Source organism: Pseudophryne corroboree, chromosome 3 (assembly GCF_028390025.1).
Source record: "Pseudophryne corroboree isolate aPseCor3 chromosome 3, aPseCor3.hap2, whole genome shotgun sequence".
NCBI classification, from domain to species: Eukaryota; Metazoa; Chordata; class Amphibia; order Anura; family Myobatrachidae; genus Pseudophryne; species Pseudophryne corroboree.
In genome coordinates, this window is record NC_086446.1 from 169617704 (window position 1) to 169643226 (window position 25523).

A 25523-nucleotide genomic window follows, 5' to 3' on the forward strand; every position below is an offset into this window, starting at 1 on the left:
GCTTCTTGTGAGCTGCTTCCTGCCCTGGAGCATTCCTGTCCTGGAATCCTGAGTTACAGTCAACCTTTGATCCTGTAGTCCATAAGTGCTGTGGTATTGCCTGTTCCTGATCCAGTTATCCTGTGTCTTGGCGTCCTCTGGTCTGTTGTCGGAATCCTGCCTGCCCTCCAGTTCTGTGAGCCTGTGTCTGCGGCTTTGGGGGTTCTTGTCCGTCCGCCTGTATTCACACCAGTTTTGTGAGTAGCGGCTTTGCCGCATCTTACGGCCTTGGCCGTAGCTTCTTGTTATATTTGCTTTGGATTTTCTGCAGAGGGTTCTGCATATGCTGTCATCGCCGGTACACCACAGTATTGTGTCGGCATATGGACAGCATTGCCTTTGTTGTTATTTGTCTTGGTGGCTGAGCCGCACATACTTTTGTTAGAGTTCTGAAGTTGCCCCTAACTCTGTTTCAGGTTTTAGTTAGAGGTACCCCTTGTTATCGCCCCATCTCAGTTTACGCCTTGTCTCCAACTAAGACCGGGGGGCATCGGAGTTGGGCAGTCTTAATCCGCCCTTCAAACGCGGCTGCCGTGGGCCCAAGCAAACATAGTCTCGCAGGCGAAGACTTACCACGAGGGTGAGTCAACGGAGTCAGGGCTTCCTGGGGGTAACTGATGAACTCCGTTTCCACTCCAGCATTACGTTCCTGTACTTGGGGCTCATCCGCCCAGTTTCAGGAGTACCAAGTACAGTGAACGTAACATCTGTATAATTAACGGTCCCATACTTACCGGTGGATATGACCTCACCCGCCCCTCTACTGGAGGGCACCGTCACTGCTCTTACTGGTTGGGCCGTGCCCACATAAGTGTCTTGTATAGTAGCTGCTAGGGAGAGCGCTGAGATCATGCTGGGCTCGTCGTCTTTCTCACAACCTTGGGGAGAATTTAAAACAGGATACAGCTTGCAGGGATTAGGGTTAATACAATTGTTATACATGTTGCTATTATTTACCAATATATCATTGGTTGTAGCTGTTTTCTGTCCATCGACATATGGCGGTGGTGGTGCGCTCGCAATCGCATTCCTGTCAGGTTTGGAACTTGCTATGCGAGCAAGCTCCCTTTGCATGTCTCCCTCTTGTTGCCATATGTTCAAACAGTCGTTATGTCTGATCCTTTGTTTCTTAGATTTGATCAGACATATTCTATTTCTAACATTCTGCAGCACCTCTGGTTCAAAACTACCAACCCTAGGAAATGATGTCCTATCTTCAGCAGTCATACGTACCCGTTCGTCACAAAAAGCCATCTGCGTGTGGACCATACTTCCCACACATTATCAACCTCGCGGACCCGCTTGGCCTCAACTCTTCAGCCTGAACCCTGGCTGCTGAATGCCTCTCGCATGCCCATTTTGCTCCCATTGTGGGCTTTTTTCACAACATACCAAATGGTACACGCGAGACGACGGTGAAAAGTTCTTTGAGCACTCTTCACTCGCTCCTGCCCCCGCTGGCCTGTACTACAACCCACTGTCAATAGTGGGATCGCGATGTACCCAACCTTGGGCTCCTATCAGATCCTTCAGCACCGTAATTTCTTTCAGTGGAGGTTCTGTTTGAATGTTTTCCTGAGAGAGTCAGCGAAAAATTCCTTTTTCGGTATCTATCCACTGGAATTTTTGTAGGATGAGAAACAACTAACGATCACCCTTTCCAGTGAATGCCCACCAGGGAGATTTCCTGAGGAGCAAAAAACCCCTTTTCTTACAGAAATCACGTTTGCGTATGCTCTACACAGCGCCTATGATGATACAGTTGCGCAAAAGAACGTAAATGGTATCACGCTGCGCCACGTATAACACACACGGACGTGCGGTCCAATCGCACAGCCTATAGATACTTGTTATCTATAAGCCCTACGATCACTGGAGTCGAATTCAAGCTGCGCTCCTCAACACTAAAACACTTTCACAAATCACAATCTATTATGCTCCTCCAACATGTTGTAGTACGTGCCAACTTCGTTAATGCGCTAGGTTGCGACCCATTCACACTGCTGAGCCTCTTCTAACTCAGGCGTTTATCCACGGGATCCCGGTTTCCGGGGTTCAATACGTCCACTCCTACTTTCAACTCACGCTAACACGCAATGTTTTCTGTACAGAAAAGTATCACTCCCTTTGATTTATAGATTGCCCCAGTGGTAGTACACTTTAAACAAAATATTATAGTAATCTGCTTTTAAAATCGGATAGCTACTTGCTATGGTATGACTATAAATCCTTTACCCCGCCTTAACTTGAACTGCTATCGTGTGGTTATAACTTGCGCTCGCTGCCTCACGTGACCGCACATATGCACGCAACCACGCATTCCTGCGCTATGTGCGCATTCCCGCACGCTTACCACACACAACGTGCCACGTGTTTTACGTTCACGCCTAAATATACCACACTTATCACGATAAATGTGAGCAACAAAATGCTACTGCCCACTTACACAATACCCGATTGTTCCTTACACTTGCTGGAAGTTACCCCCAAAGGTAATCCTGTTTTGAGTGTTTACCTAAACGTTTAGGCCGGAACTGTGTTTCATGTTATTTAAAATTACTCCCTTAACAAACTATATCAAATATATAACAAATAAAACGTATCCGACTTTATACAGATAAAAAATAACTATTATAACCTATGGCAACAATATTTGAGAATATATGCAAACTATCGGTACGCTTTGTGCACTCTTTTGCGCCAAAAGTTACACACACAATAATAAACGGCTTTTTTCCTGTTTGTCCCTCGGTTTGCACCAGCACCTCTAAGACTATACAGAACAGATGTGGTCTAACAACACAGGATGGTTTTAAACACAATACAAAATTACTTAAAATGCGTCTCCACCCTTTGTTGGTAGACCAAAGTCTGTTATGCCCTGCAAGTCTGTAAGTATGTGGTGAACCGGACAAGCCGCCAACTGTTAAGTTCGTTTTACTTTCAGGAAAAAGCAGTGCCTTATTACACAAGAGTTCGGGCCGCTGCGGACACTAACTGTATGCTATAACCCTCTAAGGAAAGTGTGCATGTTGCGTAGGCACGCCGACACGCTGTGAGCACAATGCAGCTACACGTGTGGCTGAATACACTTTTGACCCTTAACAGGAATGGAATGCGACACCAATTGTATATGTTATGTTGTGGTCCAACGCAGCAACAAATGTTTACTTAAAAGGGGATACACACAGAAATACATAATACAAGAGAAAAGCTACAACCAAGAGTGCATACGTTTGTTCGCCTGCGCCACCCGGATCCGGTCCTCAGTCAATCTAGCAAGATGATCTTCAGAGAATTAGACTGGGACCGGCCAGGAGGCCTGGCTTTTATACAAATGTCCAAAACATAGTACAAAGGAAACTGTAAGCTCGTCTTTCATAGGTCAAAGGGTTGGTCATTTACAGTATGTGAGGGGTCATAGGTCGGTTTGAAAAGGTGGGCGATGCCTGGTCCAGGTGTACTTGCAGATGTCCTCCACTGGGTTCCCGCCGAATATCAGGAGTACAGTAATTACAGTGTGATATTAATATTGTATTCCTGCGCATATCTATGCACAGGAGCATGCTATATTCTGCAAACTGCGATCGGAATGTAGCACTTGAGATACTGTACATCTGGATACCAAACACCACATCCTAACCTAATTCTGTCTCATCCTGTAAAGTTGAATATCTCTACTGTTCCATTTCTAAAGTAAATGTAACTTGCTGGTGTGGTGTGCGTAGGTTATGTGTAAATTATGCACTATGTGGATGAAATATCAGATATGTCTTTGTGGCTTTTCCATGCGAATGCGCATGCTACCATATTTACTCATACCATGCGCTAATACGCAGGGCTTCGTGAGCCAATGTACGTAGCGCGCAGGCATGCGCACGCACGGCAGAACAAGCACCCGCACGGAGGCCACTCTGTGTGGTGTTTGCGTGTGATGCATGTGGGTATAATATTTTCGACTTCTACATAAGTAAAATAAGAATTTACTTACCGATAATTCTATTTCTCATAGTCCGTAGTGGATGCTGGGGACTCCGTCAGGACCATGGGGAATAGCGGGCTCCGCAGGAGACAGGGCACATCTAAAAAAGCTTTTAGGTCACATGGTGCGTACTGGCTCCTCCCCCTATGACCCTCCTCCAAGCCTCAGTTAGGTACTGTGCCCGGACGAGCGTACACAATAAGGAAGGATCTTGAATCCCGGGTAAGACTCATACCAGCCACACCAATCACACCATACAACTTGTGATCTGAACCCAGTTAACAGTATGATAACAAAACGAAGTAGCCTCTAAAAAGATGGCTCACAACAATAATAACCCGATTTTTGTAACAATAACTATGTACAAGTATTGCAGACAATCCGCACTTGGGATGGGCGCCCAGCATCCACTACGGACTATGAGAAATAGAATTATCGGTAAGTAAATTCTTATTTTCTCTAACGTCCTAGTGGATGCTGGGGACTCCGTCAGGACCATGGGGATTATACCAAAGCTCCCAAACGGGCGGGAGAGTGCGGATGACTCTGCAGCACCGAATGAGAAAACTCCAGGTCCTCTGTAGCCAGAGTATCAAATTTGTAAAATTTTACAAACGTGTTCTCCCCTGACCACGTAGCTGCTCGGCAAAGTTGTAATGCCGAGACTCCTCGGGCAGCCGCCCAAGATGAGCCCACCTTCCTTGTGGAGTGGGCCTTTACAGATTTAGGCTGTGGCACGCCTGCCACAGAATGTGCAAGTTGGATTGTGCTACAGATCCAACGTGCAATCGTCTGTTTAGACGCAGGAGCACCCATCTTGTTGGGTGCATACAATGTAAACGAGTCAGTTTTTCTGACTCCAGCTGTCCTTGAAATATATATTTTTAATGCTCTGACAACGTCCAGTAACTTGGAGTCCTCCAAGTCGCTAGTAGCCGCAGGCACCACAATAGGCTGGTTTAAGTGAAATGCCGAAACCACCTTAGGGAGAAATTGAGGACGCGTCCTCAATTCTGCCCTGTCCGAATGGAATATCAGATATGGGCTCTTGTATGACAAAGCTGCCAACTCTGAAACTCTCCTGGCAGAAGCCAGGGCCAACAGCATGGTTACCTTCCATGTAAGGTATTTTAATTCTACCGATTTTAACGGCTCAAACCAATGAGATTTGAGAAAATTTAGAACCACGTTCAAATCCCACGGTGCCACTGGAGGCACTATTGGGGGTTGTATATGTAGTACACCTTTGACAAAAGTTTGTACTTCAGGCACTGACGCCAATTCCTTCTGGAAGAAAATTGATAAGGCCGAAATTTGAACTTTAATAGACCCCAATTTTAGGCCCATAGACAATCCTGCTTGCAGGAAATGTAAGAATCGACCCAATTGAAATTCTTCCGTTGGAGCCTTCTTGGCCTCACACCACGCAACATATTTTCGCCAAATGCGGTGATAATGTTGTACAGTCACTTCCTTCCTAGCCTTAATCAAGGTAGGAATAACTTCCTCTGGAATGCCCTTTTCTTTTAGAATCCGGCGTTCAACCGCCATGCCGTCAAACGCAGACGCGGTAAGTCTTGGAACATACAAGGTCCCTGCTGAAGCAGATCCCTTCTCAGAGGTAGAGGCCACGGATCCTCCGTGAGCATCTCTTGAAGTTCCGGATACCAAGTTCTCCTTGGCCAGTCCGGAGCCACCAGTATCGTTCTTACTCCTCTTTTCCGTATAATTCTCAGCACCTTTGGTATGAGAGGCAGAGGAGGGAACACATACACTGATTGGTACACCCACGGTGTTACCAGAGCGTCCACAGCTATTGCCTGAGGGTCTCTTGACCTGGCGCAATACCTGTCCAATTTTTTGTTGAGGCGAGACGCCATCATGTCTACCTTTGGTTTTTCCCAACGGTTCACAATCATGTGGAAAACTTCTGGATGAAGTCCCCACTCTCCCGGGTGAAGGTCGTGTCTGCTGAGGAAATCTGCTTCCCAGTTGTCCACTCCCGGGATGAACACTGCTGACAGTGCTATGACATGATTCTCCGCCCCGCGCAGAATCCTTGCCGCTTCTGCCATTGCACTCCTGCTTCTCGTGCCGCCTTGTCGGTTTACGTGGGCGACTGCCGTGATGTTGTCGGACTGGATCAACACCGGCTGACCCTGAAGCAGCGGTTTTGCCAGACTTAGAGCATTGTAGATCGCTCTTAGCTCCAGTATATTTATGTGAAGAGACGTCTCCAGGCTTGACCACACGCCCTGGAAATTTCTTCCCTTTGTGACTGCTCCCCAACCTCGTAGGCTGGCATCCGTAGTCACCAGGACCCAGTCCTGTATGCCGAATCTGCGGCCCACTAACAGATGGGCAGTCTGCAGCCACCACAGGAGAGACAACCTTGTTCTTGGTGACAGTGCTATCCGCTGATGCATGTGCAGATGCGATCCGGACCATTTGTCCAGCAGATCCCACTGAAATGTCCGTGCATGGAATCTGCCGAATGGAATCGCTTCGTACGAAGCCACCATCTTTCCCAGGACTCTTGTGCATTGATGTACTGACACCGTTCCTGGTTTTAGGAGGTTCCTGACAAGTTCGGATAACTCCCTTGCTTTTTCCTCCGGGAGAAACACCTTTTTCTGAACCGTGTCCAGAATCATTCCCAGGAACAGCAGACGAGTTGTCGGGGTCAATTGAGATTTTGGAAGATTCAGAATCCACCCGTGTTGCTGGAGCACTACCTGGGTTAGTGCTACACCGACTTCCAGCTGTTCTCTGGACTTTGCCCTTATCAGGAGATCGTCCAAGTAAGGGATAATTAATACGCCTTTTCTTCGTAGAAGAACCATCATTTCGGTCATTACCTTGGTAAAGACCCGAGGGGCCGTAGACAAACCAAACGGCATCGTTTGAAACTGATAATGACAGTCTTGTATCACGAACCTGAGATACCCTTGGTGTGAGGGGTAAATTGGGACATGCAGATAAGCATCCTTTATGTCCAGGGACACCATGAAGTCCCCGTCTTCCAGATTCGCTATCACTGCTCTGAGTGACTCCATTTTGAACTTGAATTTCTGTATGTACAGGTTCAAGGATTTCAGATTTAGAATAGGTCTTACCGAACCGTCCGGCTTCGGTACCACAAATAGTGTGGAATAATACCCCTTTCCCTGTTGTAGGAGGGGTACCTTGACTATCACCTGCTGAGAATACAGCTTGTGAATGGCTTCCAAAACCGACGTCCTTTCTGAGGGAGACGTTGGTAAAGCAGACTTTAGGAACCGGCGAGGGGGAAACCTTTCGAACTCCAGCATGTAACCCTGAGATATTATCTGCAGGACCCACGGGTCCACTTGTGAGTGAGCCCATTGATTGCTGAAAATCTTGAGTCGACCCCCCACCGTTCCTGGGTCCGCTTGTAAAGCCCCAGCGTCATGCTGATGGCTTTGTAGAAGCCGGGGCGGGCTTCTGTTCCTGGGCAGGGGCTGCGTGCTGCCCTTTCTTACCCTTTCCTCTGCCTCTCGGCAGATAAGACTGTCCTTTTGGTCGCTTTTTATAGGAGCGAAAGGACTGCGGCTGAAAAGACGGTGTCTTTTTCTGTTGTGAAGGGGTCTGAGGTAAAAAGGTGGATTTGCCGGCAGTTGCCGTGGTCACCAGGTCCGAAAGACCGACCCCAAACAATTCCTCTCCTTTATATGGCAATACTTCCATATGCCTCTTGGAATCCGCATCACCTGACCACTGTCGCGTCCATAAACTTCTTCTAGCAGATATGGACATCGCGCTTACTCTTGATGCTAGAGTACAAACATCCCTCTGAGCATCTCGCATATAAAGAAAAGCATCCTTTAATTGCTCTAGAGTCAATAAAATACTGTCCCTATCCAGGGTCTCAATATTTTCAGTCAGAGAATCCAACCACACTACCCCAGCACTGCACATCCAGGCTGAGGCTATTGCCGGTCGCAGTATAACACCCGTATGTGTGTATATACTCTTCAGTGTAGTTTCCAGCCTCCTATCTGCTGGATCCTTGAGGGCGGCCGTATCAGGAGACGGCAACGCCACTTGCTTTGATAAACGTGTGAGCGCCTTATCCACCTTAGGGGGTGATTCCCAGCGCGCCCTAACCTCTGGTGGGAAAGGGTATAATGCCAACAACTTCTTTGAAATTAGCATTTTTCTATCGGGGGTAACCCACGCTTCATCACACACATCATTCAATTCCTCTGATTCTGGGAAAAATACAGGTAGTTTTTTCACCCCCCACATAATACCCCTTTTTGAGGTACCAGTAGTATCAGAGAGCTGCAAAGCCTCCTTCATTGCCGTGATCATATAACGTGTGGCCCTATTGGAAAATACGTTTACTTCCTCACCGTCGACACTAGATTCATCTGTGTCGGTACCCGTGTCGACTGACTGAGGTAAGGGACGTTTTACAGCCCCTGACGGTGTCTGAGATGCCTGAACCGGTACTAACTGGTTTGCCGGGCGTCTCATTTCGTCAACTGACTTTTGTAATGTGCTGACATTATCAAGTAATTCCATAACCAAAGCCATCCATTCCGGTGTCGACTCCCTAGGGGGTGACATTACCATCATCGGCAATTGCTCTGCCTCCACACCAACTTCGTCCTCATACATGTCGACACACACGTACCGACACACACAGCAGCCACACAGTGAATGCTCTATTGAAGACAGGACCCTCCTAGCCCTTTGGGGAGACAGAGGGAGAGTTTGCCAGCACACACCAAAAGCGCTATACAGTATATAACAACCCTAGAAGGTGTTGTTTTTATATATGCGCTCTCAATATATATTTATATCGCCAATTTATGCCCCCCCTCTCTTTGTTACCCTGTTTCTGTAGTGCAGTGCAGGGGAGAGTCGTGGGAGCCTTCCTCACCAGCGGAGCCGTGCAGGAAAATGACGCCGAGTGCTGAGGAGAATAAGCTCCGCCCCTTTTCCGGCGGGCTTTTCTCCCGGTTTTTCTAATAAACTGGCCTGGGTTAAATACATACATATAGCCTTAATGGCTATATGTGATGTATTTATTTGCCTCTAAGGTACTCTATATTGCTGCCCAGGGCGCCCCCAGCAGCGCCCTGCACCCTCCGTGACCGAGATCCGTGAGCCGTGTAGCAACAATGGCGCACAGCTGCAGTGCTGTGCGCTACCTCTATGAAGACTGAAGTCTTCTGCCGCCTGTTTCCGGACCTCCGTTCTGCCGTTCTTCAGCGTCTGTAAGGGGGATCGGCGGCGCGGCTCCGGGACGAACCCCAGGCTGACCTGTGTTCCGACTCCCTCTGGAGCTCAGTGTCCAGTAGCCTAAGACTTCAATCCTCCTGCAGGCAGGTGAGTTGCAAGTCTCTCCCCTAAGTCCCTCGTTGCAGTGCTCCTGTCGCCAGCAGGAGACACTGATTAGAAACCTAAAAAAAACTTTTCTAACTAGCTCTTTAAGAGAGCCACCTAGATTGCACCCTCTCGGACGGGCACAAAAACCTAACTGAGGCTTGGAGGAGGGTCATAGGGGGAGGAGCCAGTACGCACCATGTGACCTAAAAGCTTTTTTAGATGTGCCCTGTCTCCTGCGGAGCCCGCTATTCCCCATGGTCCTGACGGAGTCCCCAGCATCCACTAGGACGTTAGAGAAAACAGTTTACTTTGCAGGAACTCTTGGGTACAGTGGGTTAGTATTTCACATGAAAGACAAACATTTGATTATTCATAGCGCAGTGTCCTTTTTAATTCCCATCTATCTATTCCTAACCACATTTTGAACCTATTATACTTACATACTAACATTTTTGGCAAACAGGTAGCCGCCGCGATCGAGAACAAGGTGGCAGGACTCCTACAGGGTAAGCTGCGCCGGCAGGAGCCAGCCTTAGTTTCTGCTGACAAGCAGAAATTGCGATGCGTTCGCAATTTCTGCTTGTTGAATGTGGGAGGCGGCAGTCAGCATACTGGGCGGCCTTGCCTTGCCCAGCGATGGACGGTCCCCAGCATGCAATCCAAAGGATTGCAAACCCTTACTGAATTAGGCCCTATATACCTTAATGTTCTATAAGCTAAATGGGAAACTTGTAATATGAGTGTTCCCTCCCAGAGAAAAGTCAGTGGATTAATAAAACAGTTAACTGTTCCTGTCTATACCCTTAGGAAAGAGCAACCATACTATGAGGCAGTCAGTAGCAGTAAGTTGTACTCCACAGTTTCACATTCCAGCATTAAAGCAAGCACAGATAATAAAGCAGTTTCTGCGGTTAGGTCATGCAGTTAAGCAGAAAGTCCTACAAGTTGCATGCAGTTGCACAGTTGAGTGGGAAATAATGAAAACAGCAGATAGAAGAAGTTCATGCAAGGCAGTTACTTATTGTAACATAGAAGCAGAATGAGAGTGAGTACATTTTCGAGTAACTGTGCTTGGGAGCTCCTCCCTTTAGACTATACTGTAAACAGTTCAAGTAGTAAAGGGGGTTATGGCTAAAATCAAGTTGAAGAAAGGACCTCTGCCGTCACCAGGGGGAAGAAACACATCACCAGGGGGAGGAGCCATGCCCAAACAGGGTACCTGAAATGTACGCTCGCCAAGTTTCAGGCTCGGTGGCTCGCTCCGCTTCGCTTGCCACCTGGTTACTAAAGGGAGTACTTAGTGGCGTGGATAGTACAACTATCCCGCTGGCCTAGTTCCTACACCTGGTGTCATGGCTCCTTCCCCTAAGGTCAGGGGCCCTTTCTCCAACTTTCTCCAACGGCATTCTGGCACACGGGATCCTGCTGTCGGAATTATGACAGCTGACATCCCCTCTGTCAGTAATACATATGTATCCCCTTTATATAGTCACAACTCTGACGTATACTTTTTTATGACAGGTGCTGCCTCACCTGCCTCACCTCACCGCATGTCACTGTTTAATACTGGTCTTTAATATGTACAAATGTATGTAAATTAATATTTATAATAAAAGCAAATGCATGACAGCCATTTGGCACTTAAAAGACTTTAAATACTCTGGGCAGCAACAGGCCACTAGCCATAAAAAGGGGATGAGACCTCCATTAAAATGGCTTTTCCAGAGGAACCTGCAGCAGAGAAGCCGTGTCTTGTGGTTGCTCTTGTCCCGGTTACTTGCAGAGCTAATCTAGAGAAAGAGTGATGGCATAACCGGAGGCGGAAGATCAGCAAGAGCCCAGAGGTAAAGAAATACACACCTGCAGTAACTCCACGAGCCTGCTTGTCCACTAAAATAGCCCTGACACCCATAAAGCAGGTAGCAGAGGACGTGAAGTGACAGTTAAACTGTAGCCCAGGTGCTAGCTAGGGTGGCCAATCCCGGGATCGGCGGGATCCCGGGATTTGAGGCCAAAAATGCTGGGATTTGAATCCCGGGATTGGAGCCTCCAATCCCAGGATTCACGGGATTAAACTGCGCATGCGCATTGTGTTTTTTTTGTCCGGGCAGCGCTGCTGAGCACTAGCGCTCGGCTCAGCCTCAGACGCTGCCCGGCATTGGCTGTGCGTGGCGTGCGCATCTCACACCTTACCTCCGGTGGCCCGCAGCATCTACTCTTCAGCTGCCTTCCAGCCCACCTGATCAATGGAGGAGGCCAGCCCCGGCTGCCCGGCTGCGCGCGGCGTGATGTCAACGAGGTCACGCTGCGCATCCGCACACCTTCCCTCCGGCGGCCCGCCGCATCTGGGCTGCATCGTGGCTGCCATCCAGCCCGCCTTCTATGATCTTAAATGGAGGAGGACACTGCCAGACTGTGCTCATGCCTGTAGTGAGTATGTTATTATTATTTTTTTAATCTAAACTTGAAATGGGCGGGGCTGGGGTGGGAGAAAAATGTAATCACAGTTCAATCCCGGTTCCCGGGATTGAAAAAATGCCCCGGGATTGGCCTCCCTAGTACTAGCCCCACTGTGTACAAAAGTAGACTAAGCAAATAAAAATAGTGAGGCAAAGGAGAGAAATAGATTGTCCTATCTCCAAATACTAGAGATGAGCGGGTTCGGTTCCTCGGGATCCGAACCCCTCCGAACTTCACCTATTTTACACGGTTCCGAGGCAGCCTCGGATCCTCCCGCCTTGCTCGGTTAACCAGAACGCTCCCGAACGTCATCATCCCGCTGTCGGATTCTCGCGAGATTCGTATTCTATATAAGGAGCCGCACGTCGCCGCCATTTTCACTCGTGCTTTGGAGATTGAACGGAGAGGACGTGGCAGCGTTCTCTCCCTGAAAAGCTCTGTAATCTGTGCTCAGTGTGCTGAAAATATCTGTGCTCAGTGTGCTGCAAATAATCTGTGCTCAGTGTGCTGAAAATATCTACGTTCTCTGCCTGAAAACGCTCCATATCTGTGCTCAGTGTGCTGCAAATATCTGATCAGTGTGCTGCATTGTGGGGACTGGAGACCACCAGTATATAATATATACTTTTCTATAGCTTCTATACTGCTTGTTAGGACACACATGGGTCACAGTTACACAGCTCTGTACTGATATATACAATAATATATATACTTTTCTATAGCTTCTATACTGCTTGTCAGGACACACATGGGTCACAGTTACACCGCTCTGTACTGATATATACAATAATATATATACTTTTCTATAGCTTCTATACTGCTTCTCAGGACACATGTGTCACAGTTACACTGCTCTGTACTGATATACAGTAATATTATATATACTTTTCTATAGCTTCTATACTGCTTGTCAGGACACATGTGTCACAGTTACACCGCTCTGTACTGATATACAGTAATATTATATATACTTTTCTATAGCTTCTATACTGCTTGTCAGGATACATGTGTCACAGTTACACCGCTCTGTACTGATATACAGTAATATTATATATACTTTTCTATAGCTTCTATACTGCTTGTCAGGACACACATGTGTCACAGTTACACCGCTCTGTACTACTACTGATATACAGTAATATATATACTTTTCTATAGCATCTATACTGCTTGTCAGGACACATGGGTCACAGTTACACCGCTCTGTCTGTACTGATATATACAATAATATATATACTTTTCTATAGCTTCTAGTATTACAGTGCAGCATTTTGGTGACTAACAGTATATAGTTGTACAGTAGGCCATTGCTGTATCTTGCAGCTCTGTGTCACTGCAAGTATCCATCCATTCCATTTTCTTCCAGTGATTTGGACCAATAATACCATTGATTAGAACGAATAATTCCAGTGATTTTGTCATTTTCTTCCAGTGATTTGTACCAATAATACCATTGATTAGAACGAATAATTCCAGTGATTTTGTCATTTTCTTCCAGTGATTTGGACCAATAATACCATTGATTAGAACGAATAATTCCAGTGATTTTGCCATTTTCTTCCAGTGATTTGGACCAATAATACCATTGATTAGAACGAATAATTCCAGTGATTTTGTCATTTCTTCCAATGATTTGGACCAATAATACCATTGATTAGAATGAATAATTCCAGTGATTTTGTCATTTTCTTCCAGTGATTTGGACCAATAATACCATTGATTAGAACGAATAATTCCAGTGATTTTGTCATTTTCTTCCAGTGTTTTGGAACAATAATACCTTTGATTAGAACGAATAATTCCAGTGATTTTGTCATTTTCTTCCAGTGATTTGGACCAATAATACCATTGATTAGAACAAATAATTCCAGTGATTTTGTCATTTTCTTCCAGTGATTTGGACCAATAATACCATTGATTAGAATGAATAATTCCAGTGATTTTGACATTTTCTTCCAGTGATTTGGACCAATAATACCATTGATTAGAACAAATAATTCCTGTGATATTGAGGTGTTTGTGTCGCTTAGCTTAGCCGTCCAGTGACCACAGTGCACCTCTTTTCCTCTTTTCTTTGCAACATGTGCTGTTTGGGGCCAATTTTTTTGAAGTGCCATCCTGTCTGACACTGCAGTGCCACTCCTAGATGGGCCAGGTGTTTGTGCCGCCCTCTTGGGTCGCTTTGCTTAGTCATCCAGCGACCTCGGTGCAAATTTTAGGACTAAAAATAGTATTGTGAGGTGTTCAGAATAGTCTGGAAATGGGTGGAAATTGTGGTTATTGAGGTTAATAATACTATAGGATCAAAATTACCCCCACATTCTATGATTTAAGCTGTTTTTGAGGGTTTTGGAAAAAAAACACCCGAATCCAAAACACACCCGAATCCGACAAAAAATTTTCAGGGAGGTTTTGCCAAAACGCGTCCGAATCCAAAACACGGCCACGGAACCGAATCCAAAACCAAAACACAAAACCCGAAAAATGTCCGGTGCACATCTCTACCAAATACAAGTTTTAGGACAACACCCTCATTTACCACACCAAGTGTTAACCCCACTGTACTCTCTGAGAAAGTGACATTAAAGAGAGTGGTGCTGAAAAAAAAAGAAGCTTTGTGATCAAAGTGTTTTGTCAGACAGCCTTTGGGGGTGATTCAGACCTGATCGGTGGGCTGATAACTTTGCTGTCCTGCGTTCAGATAGTCGCCGCCTCCGGAGGGAGTGTAAATTTGCCGTGCAAGTCTGCGATCCCATGCGTATGCCGGGCTGCAAAAATCCACTGTGTGCAGTCTCTGTGCACCCCAGGACTTACTCCTACAGTGCGATGAGAACAGGCTAATCGGGGCCAGAGCTGATGTCAGACACCCTCCCTGAAAACGCTTGGACACGCCTGTGTTTTTCCAGACACTCCCAATAAACGCCCAGTTACCACCCACAAACGGCCTCCTCTTTTCCATCACCTTGCAAACGCCTGTTCGATCGGATTTTCCCACCATCCCATCGCTATCCGTTGATGCTTTTTGTTGGTGTCTGATGCGCGTGCGCATTGCGATGCATATGCATGCGTAGTTAGTACCTGATCTCTCGCTGTGCGTAAATGCTCAGCAGCGATCAGGTCTGAATCTACAGAGGAGGGGGCCCATGTGCACCTCCGGGTGGGCCCCCTCCTCTGCTTGGCGCTGTAGACTCTGGCATTGTGCCGGAGTCTACTGCGCATGCGCAGGTCTCCGGAAATGAGAGGTCGCCCGCCATGATCGGGAGACCAAGCCATTTTGGCTGCGATTTCCAGTGCGATCACAGCTCCCGGCGCTGGACTCCGGAAAGGAAAGTATTAAAATGGGTGCAATGGGTGCGGTGTGGGCCCCCCTGGACCCAGGGGCCCGTGTGCACCGCACCCATTGCACCCATTATAGAAACGCCCATGCACCTGCATTCATTTAGTAACCTATTACTACTTCATGGCTTGGAGGCCGGAATTTGCAACATTGTAGTTATTGTTTAAATTGCAACTTTGAAACTTGATAGCTGATAGAGATTATTATATTCTCCTTACTGATTTGAGCTGCAGTTTATGGCAATTCCATGAAAATATGGACATAGAGCAGAGGCATCACAAGAGGGTGACAGCAAAAGTCTGACTCCGCAGTGACAGGAGCCTGGGCTGCACACCCCTACAGTGATGTCAGTGGGGGTTCCGCAAGGTCAAACACCCGTCCGTGAATCTATGATTACTTTTTGAGCATGTGCACCTATGGCGTGTGCATTGGGTCGCTAAGCTGTGTCACTGACCCTACTGCCACCTAAAACATAAAAGTCAACACAGCTACAAGATGTGAACATTATTAATCAGTGAAGTGCTCTTTTCTGCTAACAGAGGAAAATAATTTTGATCTATGACCTACAGTAGGACTTCATATTAAGGCCCTTTAAACTATATGTGTTCACTGAATGAAAACAATTATTATGGGCAGGCTCTCATTATTTTGTATTCTACCAACACTGCAATCATGCTTTGTGCATCTTCAGATGCCACCATCGGTTGTACCATTGAAACTTTCACCAGCCCTATGCTAGGTGTAGATCATCGACCTGAGTATGGCCTCCAGTGTGAGCAATTCAGTGTCTCTATACGCATCCACTTGCCTGTATTATGTTACATCTGCATCTGATTAGCCAACCCTATGTAACCACCTAGGAAAGCTTAACACATTCTTAAAACACTATTTGGTGCATGCATCTGAATCTGTACTACATTTCTGTATGGACACAATCAGGGTGCATGCGCAGACAAAAAACATTGCACAAGAAAAAAATAAATGCATTGCCCCAACAGTAAAAAAAAACCACACTGGCACCCATAGAAAAATAAACACATTGACACCTGACAGCCTCCAAAGGAAAAAATAAAACTTATCTGCCCCCACAGAAAACAATAAAACATATTGCCACCACAAAAAACCCCAAACACATTGGCCCCCTCAGGGAAAAAAAAAAAAGGCCTCAATAGGAAAAAAATAAAACATATTGGCCCCCATGGAAAAAAAACAATACTTTAGCGCCCACAGATAAAACACATTAGCCCTTACAGAATAAACAAACACATTGGCCCCCACCAAAAAAAAATACACATTGCCCCCCACAGAAAACAATAAAACAGATTGGCCTCCACAGGAAAAAACAACAACACATTAGCCTCAATAAAAATACAAATAAACACATTGGCCCCCACAGAAAAATACAACCATGTTGGCCCCACTGAACCCCCCCCCACACACACACACATTTGCCGCACAGTGAAAACAAACACATTGGTCCCTACAGAAAACAATAAAACACATTGGCCTTTGCAGGAAAAAAACAGGGGGGGGGGGAGTGTATGTCCCTAGCCTGGGGGGGGGGGTTACTATATGTCTATGGGGCTGGAGGTGTAGGGTAAGTTCTAGAGCCCAGACGGGTTGGGCTGATTATGGCTATGTTCTGGGGGCAGGGGTGGTGGTTTATGGTGGGTACTGTACTGTGCGGCCTGGAGCACAAGCTCCATATGTTCTACCACTACTGGGGGCAGGATGGGAGTAATAGTGTGAAGCAAGAGGCAAGACTGTGGTAGTAGTGTGAAGCAGGGGGCAGGATGGGAGTAGCAGTAGTATGGATTGGAGTCAGGATGGGAGTTGTAGTGTGGATCAAGAAGCATGATGGAAGCAGTAGTGGTGCAGAGCAGAGGAGGCAGGCTGGGAGTAGTAGCAGTGAGAAGCCAGGGGCAGGTTAGGAGTAGTAGTGGTAAAGAGGGGGCAGAATGGCAGTAGGGGTGGGCAAGATGGAAGTAGTGGTGGGAAGAAGCAGGAAAGATGGGAGTGGAAGGTACTCAGTTGGAATAAGTCAGAGTAAGCTGAACAAGAATCTCACCTCTCAGCAGCTCCTGGGTCCCAGCTGTTGTCACTCCTCTGTAGACAGTGCTGACAGCAGCATTTCACAAGACGGACAGCCTGAGTTATTTAGTGTGATGGGAAAGTTACCATGTCTTCCGGCTCCCAGACAGCAACACTGACCTTCTTGCATTGTTACAGCAGCGCCCAGGGGACGGAACGACATCCCACAGACACAAGGGGGTAGACAGGCAGCAGACAGTGAGTAAGGGGACACCACGTGGCACAGGTGACAGAGGTAAATGATGTACAGTAGAGCTTCCAGTTTCCGTTCCACAGCGGAACACAAATCATGAAAGTGCGGCAACCAGAACTGGCAGTGTCGACCCGGGTGACTGATGCTCATGCAGCCACAGTAGGATGCATAAGGAGACTGTGCTGATTAATTTAGTATGCACACTTGCACAATACAGTATAGCTGTATGCAACCAAGTTTGTACACGTAGCACAACCGAACTTTGCATGGAAAAAAATGAAATGGCCACTGCATGGTGGCAATTTGTATTCAGATTCAGACTCAGATATATGTGTCGCATATCAAATTAATCAGATCCAGTGGCATTTTTTACCTAGTGGCTGCAGGGCTGCAGCCCTTCAGTTAAAATTCTGCCACCATCTGCAAGTCCATAGTGATTGCAGTAGCTTCCTATTGGAAGCACTATCTGCTAATCACATGCTGGACTGTGATTGGCAGATATAGCTTTCAATGAGAAGCCGTTCTGCCAAATCTGATGTGCTTCTAGCGGGCAGAGCAGAGTGAGCTGCCGGCAGCTCCCGTGAAGACTGCAGGCTGGAGCCATCACAGTCTCCTGGTGCATTCCAGTGGCATCTCTTTGTAAATAAGGAGCTGATTCAGAGATGGATGCAGATCGCTGCATATGCAGCCAAATCTGCGTCAATCTGCTCACATGCTATGCAGTAGCGCACACAGGGGGGGGGGGGGGGTTCTGAGTACCTGGAAACCCCCCCTGATGAGCCAAATGTGTTATTACTGAGAAGGAGACAGCATTGTCTCCATCTCAGCAAAAGCTGCGATCGCGACCGCCGGAGCTTCTGCAGCAGAGAGGTACAGTACCGTAGCTCTCTGCATTGTAAATAGTGAAGGTCCGGGGGGAGCTGATGGAAGCTCAGCCACAGCAGCTCCCTCCCTCCTCACAGGACACACAGTCCCCTGAACTCCTGAATCCCTAAAAGGGTTCCCTGGCCCTGTTGTCTTCCCCAAGGGGGAATAGGGTCATCATCCCACCAGACATACAGAACATAAGAGGCGGCACTCAAAGGCTTGCACTCAAGTAATAAACGTGTATCCAAATAGACTGATTGCAAGCCTCTGAGTGCTGCCTCTTATGTTGTGGATGTCTATAATAAGAATTTACTTACCGATAATTCTATTTCTCGGAGTCCGTAGTGGATGCTGGGGTTCCTGAAAGGACCATGGGGAATAGCGGCTCCGCAGGAGACAGGGCACAAAAAGAAAAGCTTTAGGATCTGGTGGTGTGCACTGGCTCCTCCCCCTATGACCCTCCTCCAAGCCTCAGTTAGGATACTGTGCCCGGACGAGCGTACACAATAAGGAAGGATTTTGAATCCCGGGTAAGACTCATACCAGCCACACCAATCACACTGTACAACCTGTGATCTGAACCCAGTTAACAGTATGATAACAGCGGAGCCTCTGAAAAGATGGCTCACAACAATAATAACCCGATTTTTGTAACTATGTACAAGTATTGCAGATAATCCGCACTTGGGATGGGCGCCCAGCATCCACTACGGACTCCGAGAAATAGAATTATCGGTAAGTAAATTCTTATTTTCTCTATCGTCCTAGTGGATGCTGGGGTTCCTGAAAGGACCATGGGGATAATACCAAAGCTCCCAAACGGGCGGGAGAGTGCGGATGACTCTGCAGCACCGAATGAGAGAACTCCAGGTCCTCCTTAGCCAGGGTATCAAATTTGTAGGATTTTACCAACGTGTTTGCCCCTGACTAAATAGCCGCTCGGCAAAGTTGTAAAGCCGAGACCCCTCGGGCAGCCGCCCAAGATAAGCCCACCTTCCTTGTGGAATGGGCATTTACATATTTTGGCTGTGGCAGGCCTGCCACAGAATGTGCAAGCTGAATTGTATTACACATCCAACTAGCAATAGTCTGCTTAGAAGCAAGAGCACCCAGTTTGTTGGGTGCATACAGGATAACAGCAAGTCAGTTTTCCTGACTCCAGCCGTCCTGGAACCTATATTTACAGGGCCCTGACAACATCTAGCAACCTGGAGTCCTCCAAGTCCCTAGTAGGCGCAAGGCACCAAAATAAGCTGGTTCAGGTGAAACACTGACACCACCTTAGGGAGAGAACTGGGGACGAGTCCGCAGCTCTGCCCTGTCCAAATGGACAACCAGATATGGGCTTTTTTGAGAAAAAAACCACCAATTTGACACTCGCCTGGTCCAGGCCAGGGCCAAGAGCATGGTCACTTTTCATGTGAGATGCTTCAAATCCACAGATTTGACTGGTTTTAAACCAATGTGATTTGAGGAATCCCAGAACTACGTTGAGATCCCACAGTGCCACTGGAGGCACAAAAGGGGGTTGTATATGCAATACTCCCTTGACAAACTTCTGGACTTCAGGAACTGAAGCCACTTCTTTCTGGAAGAAAATCGACAGGGCCGAAATTTTGAACCTTAATGGACCCCAATTTGAGGCCCATAGACACTCCTGTTTGCAGGAAATGCAGGAATCGACCGAGTTGAAATTTCTTCGTGGGGCCTTTCTGGCCTCACACCACGCAACATATTTTTGCCACATGTGGTGATAATGTTGTGCGGTCACCTCCTTTCTGGCTTTGACCAGGGTAGGAATGACCTCTTCCGGAATGCCTTTTTCCCTTAGGATCCGGCGTTCCACCGCCATGCCGTCAAACGCAGCTGCGGTAAGTCTTGGAACAGACATGGTACTTGCTGAAACAAATCCCTTCTTAGCGGCAGAGGCCATAAGTCCTCTGTGAGCATCTCTTGAAGTTCCGGGTACCAAGTCCTTCTTGGCCAATCCGGAGCCATGAGTATAGTTCTTACTCCTCTACGTCTTATAAGTCTCAGTACCTTAGGTATGAGAAGCAGAGGATGGAACACATACACCGACTGGTACATCCATGGTGTTACCAGAACGTCCACAGCTATTGCCTGAGGGTCTCTTAACCTGGCGCAATACCTGTCCCGTTTTTTGTTCAGACGGGACGCCATCATGTCCACCTTTGGTATTTCCCAACGGTTTACAATCATGTGGAAAACTTCCCGATGAAGTTTCCACTCTGCCGGGTGGAGGTCGTGCCTGCTGAGGAAGTCTGCTTCCCAGTTTCCATTCCCGGAATGAAACACTGCTGACAGTGCTATCACATGATTTTCCGCCCAGCGAAAAGTCCTTGCAGTTTTTGCCATTGCCCTCCTGCTTCTTGTGCCGCCCTGTCTATTTACGTGGGCAACAAACAAAGTAGCAGCGCTTATAAAGTTGGATGTAAATATAACTATAAATCATTCATAAATCATAGTGGAGATAAACACACGTGGAGCTGTATGAACTGAAGGTGAAAAATTGGGTTAATTTATTTATTAATTTTTAACCCAATAAATTAACCCAATTTTTCACCTTCAGTTCATACAGCTCCACGTGTGTTTATCTCCACTATGATTTATGAATGATTTATAGTTATATTTACATCCAACTTTATAAGCGCTGCTACTTTGTTTGTTGTTTATTGTGTATAGTGTTTTCAGGACTGACTAGACCTGTTTTTTAGCAGCTGCTATAATTAGAACACCAGCCCACCTTGCGCCCGATTTTTAACCTTGGTTAAAAAAACTTTCTTGCTATTTACGTGGGCGACTGCCGTGATGTTTTTCCCACTGGATCAATACCGGCTGACCTTGAAGCAGAGGTCTTGCTAAGCTTAGAGTATTATAAATTTACCCTTAGCTCCAGTATATTTATGTGGAGAAAAGTCTCCAGACTTGATCACACTCCCTGGAAATTTTTTCCTTGTGTGACTGCTCCCCAGCCTCTCGGGCTGGCCTCCGTGGTCACCAGCATCCAATCCTGAATGCCGAATCTGCGGCCCTCTAGAAGATGAGCACTCTGTAACCACCACAGGAGAGACACCCTTGTCCTTGGATATAGGGTTATCCGCTGATGCATCTGAAGATGCGATCCGGACCATTTGTCCAGCAGATCCCACTGAAAAATTCTTGCGTGAAATCTGCCGAATGGAATTGCTTCGTAGGAAGTCACCATCTTTACCAGGACCCTTGTGCAATGATGCACTGATTTTAGGAGGTTCCTGACTAGCTCGGATAACTCCCTGGCTTTCTCTTCCGGGAGAAACACCTTTTTCTGGACTGTGTCCAGAATCATCCCTAGGCACAGCAGACTTGTCGTCGGGATCAGCTGCGATTTTGGAATATTTAGAATCCACCCGTGCTGTTGTAGCAGTATCCGAGATAGTGCTACTCCGACCTCCAACTGTTCCCTGGACTTTGCCCTTATCAGGAGATCGTCCAAGTAAGGGATAATTAAGACGCCTTTTCTTCGAAGAAGAATCATCATTTCGGCCATTACCTTGGTAAAGACCCGGGGTGCCGTGGACAATCCAAACGGCAGCGTCTGAAACTGATAGTGACAGTTCTGTACCACGAACCTGAGGTACCCTTAGTGAGAAGGGCAAATTTTGGACATGGAGGTAAGCATCCCTGATGTCTCGGGACACTATATAGTCCCCTTCTTCCTGGTTCGTTATCACTGCTCTGAGTGACTCCATCTTGATTTGAACCTTTGTAAGTGTTCAAATTTTTTTAGATTTAGAATAGGTCTCACCTAGCCTTCTGGCTTCAGTACCACAATATAATGTGGAATAATACCCCTTTTCTTGTTGTAGGAGGGGTAATTTGATTATCACCTGCTGGGAATACAGCTTGTGAATTGTTTCCCATACTGCCTCCTTGTCGGAGGGAGACCTTGGTAAACCAGACTTCAGGAGCCTGCGAAGGGGAAACGTCTCGACATTCCAATCTGTACCCCTGGGATACTACATGTAGGATCCAGGGGTCCTGTACGGTCCCAGCGTCATGCTGAGAGCTTGGCAGAAGCGGTGGAACGCTTCTGTTCCTGGGAATGGGCTGCCTGCTGCAGTCTTCTTCCCTTTCCTCTATCCCTGGGCAGATATGACTCTTCTAGGGACGAAAGGACTGAGGCTGAAAAGACGGTGTCTTTTTCTGCAGAGATGTGACTTAGGGTAAAAACGGTGGATTTTCCAGCAGTTGCCGTGGCCACCAGGTCCGATGGACCGACCCCAAATAACTCCTCTTCCTTTATACGGCAATACACCTTTGTGCCGTTTGGAATCTGCATCACCTGACCACTGTCGTGTCCATAAACATCTTCTGGCAGATATGGACATCGCACTTACTCTTGATGCCAGAGTGCAAATATCCCTCTGTGCATCTCGCATATATAGAAAATGCATCCTTTAAATGCTCTATAGTCAATAAAATACTGTCCCTGTCAAGGGTATCAATATTTTTAGTCAGGGAATCCGACCAAGCCACCCCAGCTCTGCACATCCAGGCTGAGGCGATCGCTGATCGCAGTATAACACCAGTATGTGTGTATATACTTTTTATGATATTTTCCAGCCTCCTGTCAGCTGGCTCCTTGAGGACGGCCCTATCTATAGACGGTACCGCCACTTGTTTTGATAAGCGTGTGAGCGCCTTATCCACCCTAAGGGGTGTTTCCCAACGCGCCCTAACTTCTGGCGGGAAAGGGTATACCGCCCATAATTTTCTATCGGGGGGAACCCACGCATCATCACACACTTCATTTAATTTATCTGATTCAGGAAAAACTACGGTAGTTTTTTCACATCCCACATAATACCCTCTTTTGTGGTACTTGTAGTATCAGAAATATGTAACACCTCCTTCATTGCCCTTAACGTGTGGCCCTAATAAGGAATACGTTTGTTTATTCACCGTCGACACTGGATTCAGTGTCCGTGTCTGTGTCTGTGTCGACCGACTAAAGTAAACGGGCGTTTTAAAACCCCTGACGGTGTTTCTGAGACGTCTGGACCGGTACTAATTGTTTGTCGGCCGTCTCATGTCGTCAACCGACCTTGCAGCGTGTTGACATTATCACGTAATTCCCTAAATAAGCCATCCATTCCGGTGTCGACTCCCTAGAGAGTGACATCACCATTACAGGCAATTGCTCCGCCTCCTCACCAACATCGTCCTCATACATGTCGACACACACGTACCGACACACAGCACACACACAGGGAATGCTCTGATAGAGGACAGGACCCACTAGCCCTTTGGAGAGACAGAGGGAGAGTTTGCCAGCACACACCAAAAACGCTATAATTATATAGGGACAACCTTATATAAGTGTTTTCCCTTATAGCATCTTTTATATATTTCTAACGCCAAATTAGTGCCCCCCCTCTCTGTTGTAACCCTGTTTCTGTAGTGCAGTGCAGGGGAGAGCCTGGGAGCCTTCCCTCCAGCCTTTCTGTGAGGGAAAATGGCGCTGTGTGCTGAGGAGATAGGCCCCGCCCCTTTTTCGGCGGGCTCGTCTCCCGCTCTTTAATGGATTCTGGCAGGGGTTAAATATCTCCATATAGCCCCCGGAGGCTATATGTGAGGTATTTTTAGCCAAAAAAGGTTTTCATTTGCCTCCCAGGGCGCCCCCCTCCCAGCGCCCTGCACCCTCAGTGACTGCCGTGTGAAGTGTGCTGAGAGGAAATGGCGCACAGCTGCAGTGCTGTGCGCTACCTTAAGAAGACTGAGGAGTCTTCTGCCGCCGATTCTGGACCTCTTCTCGTTTCAGCATCTGCAAGGGGGCCGGCGGCGAGGCTCCGGTGACCATCCAGGCTGTACCTGTGATCGTCCCTCTGGAGCTAATGTCCAGTAGCCAAAGAAGCCAATCCATCCTGCACGCAGGTGAGTTCACTTCTTCTCCCCTAAGTCCCTCGTTGCAGTGATCCTGTTGCCAGCAGGACTCACTGTAAAATAAAAAACCTAAGCTAAACTTTTCTAAGCAGCTCTTTAGGAGAGCCACCTAGATTGCACCCTTCTCGGCCGGGCACAAAAATCTAACTGAGGCTTGGAGGAGGGTCATAGGGGGAGGAGCCAGTGCACACCACCAGATCCTAAAGCTTTACTTTTTGTGCCCTGTCTCCTGCGGAGCCGCTATTCCCCATGGTCCTTTCAGGAACCCCAGCATCCACTAGGACGATAGAGAAATTATATATATATATACATTTATAATTATGTGAGGGCACACAGTGACATCAGCAGCTTCCTCATATAGCAGGTGGCGGCTGGACTGCGTCCAGAAAATCCAGGGGAATGCTGCCCGTGTCCAGCTCCAGCACCATATCGGCAACACAGCACGGACCATCAGGACCGGGCCAACTGACGGGGTAAGGGGGTGGGGGGTTGTGTTGCTGGGGCAGTTGGTGTACTTGTTATTCCCCCCCCCCTTCATTTGCATATATTTGTACTGTACATGAAGTGTGTATGTATGTACTATGTATCTGTATGATATATGATATATATATGTGTGTGTGTGTGTGTGTGTGTGTGTGTGTGTATTTATATATGTGTCTGTTTTATATATATATATATTTATATATATACATATATATATATATAGTGCAGAGTTTTCCACTATCCGTGGAAATTATAGCACTCTCCAGACAAAAAAAGTCAAAGTAATATCTTTACTCAAAAAAAAGGGGCAAATCAAATCAAAACAATTCCACATATAATGGTAATCTCTCACCAACGTTTCAGTCCTCATTCAGGACCTTTCTCAAGGTGTCCAACAATCCAGCTGTGTCACAGAGTCAGAAATGTGCAATATACATGAAGTGGAACTGGATAGGAACGTCCAAGTGGAACGTTGGTGAGAGATTACCATTATATGTGGAATTGTTTTGATTTGTTTTGCCCCTTTTTTTTTAGTAAAGATATTACTTTGACTTCATCGTTTTTTGTCTGGAAAGTGCTATCATTTCCACGGATAGTGGAAAACTCTGCACTGTACTATGGGTCCATCCCCTAGTGGGATGGGGCTTTGACTGACACCCCAGTGGCTGTCTTTAGGTTGGGTGAGAGTGTGGGACATTACTCTTTATTTATATATATATATATATATATATATATATATATATATGTGTGAGTATACATATATATATATA

General features: G+C 46.9%; 1 protein-coding gene across 5 annotated transcripts in view; it reads left to right on the forward strand.

Annotated features, from left to right (window-relative positions):
- Positions 1 to 11114: 11114 nt before the first annotated feature.
- LRRC18 (leucine rich repeat containing 18) overlaps positions 11115 to 25523 on the forward strand; it is a 104487-nt gene continuing 90078 nt past the window's right edge. For 2 of the 5 annotated variants that reach the window (XM_063958585.1, XM_063958586.1), the window contains exon 1: positions 11336 to 11809. Coding sequence is in view for 1 of the 5 variants with exons in the window: in XM_063958581.1 (XP_063814651.1) it covers positions 11772 to 11809 (38 nt within the window). In the remaining 4 variants the exon portion in view is untranslated. Of the gene's footprint in view, positions 11224 to 11335; positions 11810 to 25523 lie in introns of those variants that run through there. The other 3 variants (XM_063958581.1, XM_063958584.1, XM_063958587.1) reach the window with 2 other exon arrangements.